This window comes from Cyrtonyx montezumae, unplaced genomic scaffold (genome assembly GCF_038088225.1).
Source record: "Cyrtonyx montezumae isolate F1298 unplaced genomic scaffold, pur_monq_1.0 scaffold_10, whole genome shotgun sequence".
NCBI lineage: Eukaryota > Metazoa > Chordata > Aves > Galliformes > Odontophoridae > Cyrtonyx > Cyrtonyx montezumae.
Window position 1 is genome coordinate 34,785,484 of NW_027071826.1, and position 9,932 is coordinate 34,795,415.

General features: G+C 51.6%; 1 protein-coding gene across 1 annotated transcript in view; it reads left to right on the top strand.

Annotated features, from left to right (window-relative positions):
• Window positions 1-5,823: 5,823 nt before the first annotated feature.
• The window catches only part of SLC35C1 (solute carrier family 35 member C1), a 233,191-nt gene continuing 229,082 nt past the window's right edge, over window positions 5,824-9,932 (top strand). The window contains exons 1-2 of the mRNA XM_065754856.1: window positions 5,824-6,402; window positions 8,517-9,189. Of these exons, the coding sequence (XP_065610928.1) occupies window positions 5,865-6,402; window positions 8,517-9,076 (1,098 nt within the window). The 5' untranslated portion in view covers window positions 5,824-5,864 and the 3' untranslated portion in view covers window positions 9,077-9,189. The remainder of the gene's footprint in view (window positions 6,403-8,516; window positions 9,190-9,932) is intronic.

Consider the following 9,932-nt stretch of genomic DNA (forward strand, 5'->3'; position numbering starts at 1 on the left):
TGCACCTCCTGGCAGGAGATCTCCATCTGAAAGTGGGCTGAGAGCCACGTGCAGGTAATTGCTAAAGCAAGCAGGGCTGCGTTAATTGAGACAACTACAGCCAGCAATGTGCTCCCAGTTAAGTCCTGGCTCTGCCGCAGCCACTGGGCAGGCACCGTGCATCCCTGTGTCCCCTCTGCACCTTGCCTTCCTGTATGGGTACAGGGCAGTATCACCTCTCACAGGGGCTGAGGGACAACTCAGTGCCAGAGGGGACGGGCTGGGCTAGGGGCTTGTCTTGCTGCACCCTGTGGGGAGTGCAGCGAGGGGTGGGATGTGGCTGTTATGGCAACGGCAGCTCTGGAGATGAAGGGAAGAGAAAAGGCATGCTTTAACGCATGTTTCCATGGCAACAACCATCTTCAAAGGCCGGGATGAAAGAATAATTTTTTTAAATAGATGAGGTTTCCATGGTGGGGGCACCTCTGTGGGTGCCTGGGAAGTGATCCAGGGGCCTTGGGCAGGAGTTGGGACTCAGCCCTGCAGGGCAGTCAGAGCACTGTGTAGTTCAGGGGCTGCAGGGCGACGCCTTCCTCCCCTAAATGCTCTTCTTGTTCACTGGGTCTGTGCCCAGCACACCACAGCCTGAAACCTGTGCACTGGAGTGCACACTTTTGGCCACGACCACTGCCCTCGTGTTGCAGTGTTGCAGTAGAGCTTGGCCCTGTACAGCGTAACTGCTGGGAGATGAATTGGTAAGGACAAGCAGAAAGGCAGAGTGCATTCAGGGGCCTGAGTGAAGTGTGTACAGAACACTGCATGACCAAAGGCGGTGCAGGCTGAAGCACTGCAAGTGCTTGGGGTATGAGGCAGTTTGTTTCTCTAGATGTGAGGCAGCAGCACAGAACAGTCCCATGTGTGCATCGGAGCGATGATGCTGGGTGTCTCAAGTGATGACTTCCCTGTGTCCCGGGCAGGGCGTGAGCCGGGGACAAGACCCAGAGCCTGCAGTGGGATGTTGGCAGGATGCAGCCAGCTCCCTCCACCAGGGCACAGCCAGCAGCCTGCTCAGTGCCTGTAGCCTGCAGTGTCAACAACCATAACAAGATCACAGCCATTTCTTAGGTTCAGGGGAGTTTTTCTTTGGTCAGAGATCAGGAAGGGTGTTCAGCAGTTGCAGGATTGTCTGCTGTCCCTCAGCTCGTGCTGGGACAGACTGCTGAAGTGTGGGCTCCTCGCCCAGCTCCATCCACTACCTTCAAAGTGCCCCACTAGCATGGCAGCATGGTCTCCGTGCTGACCATAACAGCCAAGGCCCCATGTGTTCCTTGGAAAGTTTGACCTAAATTCGGCAATAAGGCTTGTTCTGCGGCTTGCACTGCAGCGGATGGGAGAGTCTGCAGAGTCTGTGGGGAAAACAAACCTTGAAAAGGGGAATCTTGGAGTGAATCAAATCTGGATCACATCTCAGCTTTCTCCTCTGCATTTCTTTAATTGGAAGAATGAGAAGTTCAAATTCAGTTTATTGTTCCCAGCTCTATCATTTTCAGTTTCTGATGTGCTGCAGGGTTTGCTATCTCAATCAGCCATGTTGGCTGTGTGGGGAAATTCTGGCTGCTGTGATTTCTGCGAGTTGGTTAAGGGTTGGGCTGTGGTCTGCTCTATATTTTTATGGGTTTCAGATTTAGAGCTCATTGTCTTTGGAAGATATCCACTGGTCTGATTTGGGCTTTCGCAGTGCAACTCAGAATGCAAAAAAAAAGTAGCTTCAGCAAGTTCCTGTCTTGGGGAACAAGAAAAGTGCCAGGGCTCAATGACAATGAGTTTAACAGGTCTGCATGAGTGTGCCTTTAACTACCCTAAGCTCCAGAGGACTCAGCAATGATATGCTTAATCCTGGGTGTTTGGCCAGCTCTTAACTTTGTTAGGCAGCTCCCTGGAGGGAGAACAAAGCTGCTCACATACGCACAGGTCTGAGCCACTGGCAGTGCTCCAGAAAACACTCCTCTCCTCTGCTGGAGAAGGATGCTTGGTGAGGCTGTGCTTGTGCTGATTCAGGCGCATCCTCGGGAGGGATTAATGCTCAGCAGAGCTGACCTGGCACAGGCAAGAAAAGGTAATTGGTGCTCTTCCATGGAGAGAGAACAAAGGGGGCTGCTGGCTTCAGGTGTGGCAGGAGGAAAGCTGGGAGCTCCTGGAGTGGCTTTGCGCTCCGGACGAGCTGAGGCTCTGGCAGCCTCCAGGGTTGGCATCACACAGCTCTGAGCTCTGCCTGAAAAACCGACCTCATCCCAAACACAGAAGATGAAGCAAAAAGAAAGCAGAGTCACCCTTTGGTTTCCCTATCTGACCTAGCCATAAAAACTCAATTTGAAGGCAGCATTAGGGAAGTAAGATATCGTTTATCAGGAGCGACAGATCCAATCTATAAATTAGCAAGCCCAGCTGGGAGTCAGGAGGCAGAGATATCTATCAATTCTCCCTGGCAGGTGGGCACAGGCACACAGATTTGGTCAATTCCCTGAGCACTTTGGACTCCAGCAGGTCTGAGGACACAGAAGTGCTCAGAGGGCAGAGCCACTGACAGGAACATGACAGGGGAGAGCCCTGCAGGTAGGCACAGCTCCTGGTCCTCTGCTCTCTCCACTCTGCTGTGATACAGTGGTAAGAGGCCCCCAACAGAACAAGGTTGCTTCTCAGTCCCAAGGCATGGGATATTTTTAAATGCTCCTTCAGAGCATTCAGTATATGATGAGTTGCAAAACTGCAGCAGTCCATCAGGGAAAAGCTGGCTATTTTAAGATCTACATCTATACAGCCCTCCTCCACTTTCTGAAAATAAAGGTTAAACCATAGAAATAATATCTGTAAGACCTACACGATCATAACTGAAGGTGCCTACAAGCTGCTGCCTCTGTGATTTGGGGTTTTAGGGCTGCTCATCTCCCAGCCACAGTGACTTTTGGTAACAACTAGCACGATTGTATGAGGAGAGCTTCCAGCAGGGGAACGGCACCAAAACACTGGGATTCAGGGGATGCCACCAAGAAGCCCTTTAGATGTTCCTATAAATAAAATCCCATGAAGAGAGCAGGTACCGCCAGCCTTTATAGGGCTATAAAGCACCCCTAGCTGCCAAGAGGGCTGGAAGAGACGGGTGAGGAATCTCATTTCCTAGGATTTAAAGCAGGTGAGAGAGTTATCAATGCGTGTTTAAAATAGCAATTAATGCTGCCATTCAGAAGCACTTAAGCTCCAGCCCGGGAAGGCTCCAACCGTGTGCCAGCGCTGCCCTCTAGTGCCACTCGTGCCACTTGACTGTGGCAGAGCCCCAGTAATTCAGCTCCTTGCTGCCTCATCCCAGCACCCGTTGCCATCTTATTAGCCGGGGTGCGGGTTATCAGCTGAATCGTTTCCTTTTAGGTAGGTCATGTAACTGATGGGGGAAGGGGAGAGTTTTCGGGGGCAGTAACACCTGTTCTGTAACACAATATACAGCAGGGTGTGAAGATAGGGCTGCCTTGTGTACATAAGGAAGTCAATTGCTGCTGCTATAGCATAATAGATGTACTCTGTAAGGAAACTAAATATATTTAATTCCTCAAAACCTGGGTTAAAATGTAACTTCAGCTTCCAATAAACGCCAGCTTGTGGATACCTCAGCAAACGGTAACACGACGCAGAGGGTGAAATCTTGAAGCAGTCAGGCAGCTGTAGGCATGGAAAGCATGTGTTATTCAGAGGGAGATACCCAGCCACCAGAGTCCTGCTGAGTTCTGAACCCCTGGGTGTAGTTTTAAGTAAGGCAGACATCTTATGTTTGGAAGCCTGGCCCTCCCTGCCACGATGGTCCCGGTTCTTGTAATCAATTAATTAGCTCCCTCCTCTGCCCCAAAGCTCGGGCAGGCAGGACTCTGGCACAGAGCTGCCAGACAGCTTCCCACTCAGGGAAGCCTCTATTCAAAGCACTTGTCAAAAGCATTGCCATGCTGCAGATGAGCTCTGCCTGTGGAGATTGACCAGCACAGCTATCACAGAACTGCGTGATTATTGGACAATAAATCACTTTTATTTTGGAAAACACTGTCAGCATCGGGGAGTTATATTGTCAGAGTTGAGATAGCTGTTCTGGTCAATTTTCCCATGTGGACGTGCCATACATGCACTATAAGTCTGGAGAATCATCTCCTGAGAAAAGCAATGAACACTTTATTGATTGGGATATTTCAAACTTGTGCAGGATGAAGCAATCTTCCCCGTGCTGAAGGAACAGACAGGATGTGACTGAGGGCTGGGGCTTCTTTTTTCCATTTCTAATTTCTGTGCTTAGTTTGGAGAAGACAGCTTGAACAGCATGAGCAAGATGCAGAAGAAAAAAGATCTCTCTCTGGCTCCAGTGCTGTCAAACTTGCTACATCATTGGTAGGAAGGGTATCTTTTGAATTCAAGATGCGTGCAGTACTGGAGACACACGCATGTGTAAGACAGCATAGCTGCTGGGAGGGTAGTTAAAACCTCGCCTTGGAAATCGCTTGGAATTGTCCTTTCTTCAGGAGGCGGCCCAAGGACAGCTGGCCAGAGGTCCTGAAGCAGTGCAGCTGAACTGAGGGGTCGGTATCGTACTGAGCAATGTTTGACACTGGGCTCAGCGCTGCCTCCCATTGCCGAGTTCAGCAGCTTGATTGTTCAGCCGTACGAATTTGCAGCACGACGGAGGGTTTGGTATTGAAGAGTATTGCTCTTTTGTTACAAAGCACCGTTCAGAGAAGGCAGGACATGCTGGCAGGTGGGCACGGGCAGACAGGAGCTTGACGCCCGGTGTAGACCCGGGGCGGTGGGACAGTCCCTTCAGGTTACACCCTTGGAAGCAGTGCTTTCCTGCACACTTGCATTGCTGCAGCGGGTGCAGAGTTCAGCACCGCCCACACGGCAGTCACGCAGCAGTTAACAGCATCAGCAGCGACATTTTTATGCTTAGATTTACACGTCGGCGCGGCAGGAAGAGCAATAAAGCAGCCAGCACTTCCCTGTGCTGCCTTTATGAGCTGTGCACGGATGTCACCGTGCACGGATGTCACCGTGCCCGCTTCACTCAGGTCGTACCGGGAAGGTTTTATTTACCTCCACACAATGAGAACTTTATGTCTGCAAATAAGACTGGCACGGGAGGGATGCTGACAGGAAACAGCAGGGCCGGTGCTATTCCCGGCACCGCTATCTGCAGCTTCTCAGTGCCCGGGGCGTGCATCCCAGTCAGCTGCCAGCCCTGGGAGCCTGATGAGACCGTGCTGGGGAGAGGAGCTGCCTAAGAGGTGGGGAGGGGACTTGGGTACATAAGGTCTTTATTTCCCACAGTAAAACATGCAGGCCAAGGAGCCTATGTGAGAAAGTCTGTAAAAGGCGACTGGAGCACAGAAACAGCGATGCTGTGGTCCTAAAACAAACAAACAAAAAGAAAAAGCAAAACCCGGGGGGGCACCGGCACAGGATGCGGTCTTTCCCCGCGGAGGCGCCCGGCGCTGCCCGCCCCGCTCCGCTGTCCGGCTGGGGGAGGGTCGGACGGACGGCCGGACGGACGCACATCCCACCGCCGCCACTCCCCTCGGCGGGGCCAGGCCCGCCTTTCCCCGCTCGCCCGCCGCCCCGGGAGCAGCGAGGCCGCGGGGGCGCTCCCGCCATGGCGGCGCGGCGTGCGGGCCGGGCAGGCGGCGAGCGGCGCCCGCGGGGCGTGAATAAAGGGCGGCGGGCGGGGCCGCGGCGCTCCGTGAAGCGCGGGGCCGGAGGCGGCGGTCGGAGCGGCGGGTGAGCGGGGAAGGCGGAGGGAGGAGGCGGAGGCGGGAGGCGGCGCGGGGCCGGGCGGGCCGGGCTGACGGCCTGCGGCCGCCATGAGCAGATCGCAGCTGACGCGGACCGGGATCCTGCGGATGGCGCTGGGCGGTGCTGCCGACCCGCTGCTGCCGGCGGAGGGCGACGGGGGCCGGCGGGCGCCCTTCGTGCTGCGAGCCCTGCGCATCGCCCTGGTGGTCAGCCTCTACTGGTTCGTCTCCATCACCATGGTGTTCCTCAACAAGTACCTGCTGGACAGCCCCTCGCTGCGCCTCGACGCCCCGCTCTTCGTCACCTTCTTCCAGTGCGCCGTGACGGCCGCGCTGTGCCTCGGCCTCAGCCTGGGGGCCGCCTGCGGGCCCTGCGCGGCGCTGCCCGCTCTGCGCGTCGACCCCAAGGTGTCCCGCAGCGTTCTGCCCCTCTCCGTCGTCTTCATCGGCATGGTCACCTCCAACAACCTCTGCCTCAAGCACGTCGGCGTGGCCTTCTACAACGTGGGGCGCTCACTCACCACCGTCTTCAATGTGCTGCTCTCCTACCTGCTCCTCAAGCAGACCACCTCTCTTTACGCCCTCCTGGCCTGCGGCATCATCATCGGTGAGTGGGAACAGGTCTGCGCCTGCTCCACGTCTGCCCCAAAACCTCGGAGAGCCTGAGGTCACGAGGGGGACCTGGTTAACGGGACCATGGTATCTCCTCCTGGGCTGCAGCATGAGGATGTACCACTGTGCCCTGTGGGGTTAACACCTGCTAGAAGGTCCTTGGTTGCTCTCTTGACTCTTTAGTCCTTGTTCATGCTGCACGGCAGAACACTATGTTCCTCCTTCCCTGCTGAGGGCTCCCTACCTGCTCTTTACAAGCATTACTTAGCACTTCATGGTAGGCAAAGCCCTGGTAAGCGGGCTGCAGTGGCAGCTTCCTCGAGTGAGTGGTAATCCTGTGGGATAGTAAGGCTAGGTAGTGCTTTTCTGGCTGAAGACTCAGAGCTGGAAGCTGAACCCAAACTCCAAACCAAGCAGAACCAACTTACTTCTTGGGAAGTCATCCCCTTGTATGCAACCACTTCTAGATGAGATGAGGTAACTGTAGGGCTCTTTCATTGCCCTGCCCTAGGTAGTCTGCCTCACGTGTCTGGAACACGTAGGTAACTTGTAAGGAAATTACTTTTCCATGTCTTGCTGTCTCTTTGAGTACTGATGATTATCTACTCTTTAATTTCATTGCCTTAACTTAGTACCGTTTCTTTTCCACAAAGACCACAGTAAAACTACTTTTCTCCCTATTCCCAAATGAACGTTAATGACTAACTTTGAAAACAATATCAGTGTTTATTTAAACTGCCAGCGCTGTTGGGACTGTACAATGCAGAAGGCCGATTCAGATAGATAGGATTAGTTAGTCAAATCAAGTATAAAGCACCACCAGAAAATCTGGTTGTGTGGTAAGAACATAGGGCAGGGCATTGGCTGGCTTAGTGGGAACTGCTCACAAGTCTTCTGTTCCAAAGACTCAATAATGCCAAAACTGCCTTCCATATGGGGGCCATTCACAGGTCATGAATGGTGAGATGTAGGCTTTCATCCAGTTCCTGATGGACCTGTGTTCATGCTGGTGCTTAGACAAGCAGATAGACTTCAGTAAGAGAAAATAAGTTCTCCTCTCCATAAGAGGTGAACAGGGGGTCACTCTGAACAGCTACTGGCTTTGTCCCCCTGAAGTGATGCAAACAGTTGGCTCCAGCTAGTCTAACACTCAGATGTTCCCCAAGTCTGTGATGCTTGACAGGCTTCCAGGCTACTTTAAGGCTCCATCTCTCATCTCCTTCTGCAGTAGGAGCCTATATGCCTTCCAGCATAGCCAGGCATCCTCTGTGCCCTGACAAAGAGTCCTTCCTGTCTGTGCACTGAGCTTGTTTGGACCTGGATTTAGTTTAAGGCATGTGTAGGCTGCTTTGCAGGCAACTTCCCACATGGCTCCCAATATGAAGCAGCTAATGCAAAGGCATTGCAGTACTCTGTCAATAGGTGATCTCCCTTTTTATATTCTGCTAAGGGCAGGTGGAGAGAAGTCTCCCTCTGGCCTGGAACCTCTGGCTTGTATTTCAGAGATGGTTAAAGACTGAGCATCAAAGTATAATGCAATGAAGACATCCTTCTGCCTTGCAATCTCTTTTTGATCAAGTTCTTTACTGTTACACCCATATGTAATACTTTCCATCTTTCCATGACCTATCTTTTTGTTATTGCTAACAGTGAAGCAAATCCTGGGTGGGGTGTGAGACTTTTTTTCTCAAATTTTTTAAACTTTTAGGATAAGAGGAATATGTGTCACTGTGTGTCCAGTTTGCTGTCTTTTCAATTAAAATCATTTGATCTCCTTCTAAATGTAACCTATATACAAATAATAGCTTTTAGCTTTTGTTCTCAGTTTTTTGGAGTAATAGTTCCTGAACTCTCTTGCTGCTTTCGCAGTGTGGGAATCAGTCCTCTGAGACCTAAGGATAGCACAGTAAATTACCTGCACTCCTAAAATAAATCTTCCCGGGACAGTAATTGTGACAGTTTGTGGGTTAACATAATAGAAAGGGGAAGCCTTAAAGCCTGCCTCTGCTTGTGGCTGTGGCTTTTCAGTATAAGGTAGATGATGAATCACTGACTGTACGTTTTGAGTCCTTTGGCAGTTCAGATGATGCCTGATTTCTTTGGTTGCAGGTGGCTTCTGGCTGGGCATTGACCAGGAAGGAGCAGAGGGCACTCTATCATGGACAGGTATAATCTTTGGGATCTTAGCAAGCCTGTGTGTCTCGCTTAATGCCATCTACACCAAGAAAGTGCTGCCTGTGGTGGATGGTAGCATCTGGCACCTGACCTTCTACAACAACATGAATGCTTGCGTCCTGTTCCTCCCACTCATGATGATCACTGGCGAGTTCCACACCCTCTACCACTTTGACAAGCTGGGGAGCCCCAGTTTTTGGGGCATGATGACTCTGGGGGGAGTGTTTGGCTTTGCCATTGGGTACGTGACTGGACTTCAGATAAAGTTTACCAGCCCACTCACCCACAATGTCTCTGGAACAGCCAAGGCCTGTGCCCAAACAGTTCTGGCTGTTGCCTACTTTGAAGAGACCAAGAGCTTATTGTGGTGGACCAGTAACTTGATGGTTCTGGGGGGTTCCTTTGCCTACACATGGGTAAAAGGGCTGGAGATGAGAAAAGCACAAGAGGATCCTAATCTCAAAAGCAGTGAAAAAAATGAGACTGGTGTGTAGGCAGGTCCAGCCTGCACCTCTGTTTCTACACGTAGGGAGTTAACTTTCAATACTCCCTCTTTGGGAGAGGAGCAAGGAGCAGGAAAAAAAAATTGCCTGCAGTGAATGGGGGAGTTGTGTCAGCCAAAGACTGAAACTGAATTATGTTTTATCCACGGGATCTCCCCAACTCAGAGACAGGGTGAGAGCATGTGTTCTAGAGAATTACCAGGTTGGTTTTTTTTTTTTTTTTGTGGTCATTTTGTAAAATGGATGTTGCTATTGGCTTATTCTGAGTAATTTCTGTCTGGGGGGGGGAGGGGCATGGGGTGGGCACTTTGTGTAGTTAGGGATCTGGAATGAATTAAGGGTCTGAAGTTACAAAATCCTGAACCTCTGTGTGGGAGGATCAGGTAGCCAAACTGTTGGGGATAGTCTCCTGTAAACTATTCTGCTGCACCAAAAAAGAAAGAAAAAGAAAAAAAAATGGCAATAGCAGTTCTTCCTATTGCCTAGTTCAATGCCAAGGAGTGGAAATTCCCTCCCTTCTGGTTCTTTACAAGCTGAAGACACAGTGGTGCCTCTCAGTCCCTTTTCCAAGAGCCAGTATCTCATCCTACAGAGGTCTGTGCTGCCTGTTTCTCATAGTTTCTCATATCTGGTTTCTTACTTGGGGAATCACGTTCAGAAGCGGGGATGAAACTTCTCATTCCCTCCACACCTTTTCCTGAGAGGGTGAGTATGCTCTCTGAAGTGGCCTGCCTTACATCAGCCCTCTGAAACAGAATGATAGCACAGTGAGTTATCTGCACTCCTGTCGCAGAGGAGTAAGGGTGCTACCTGCCCTTCTCAGTGAGGAGATGGAGAGTTGTTGCCT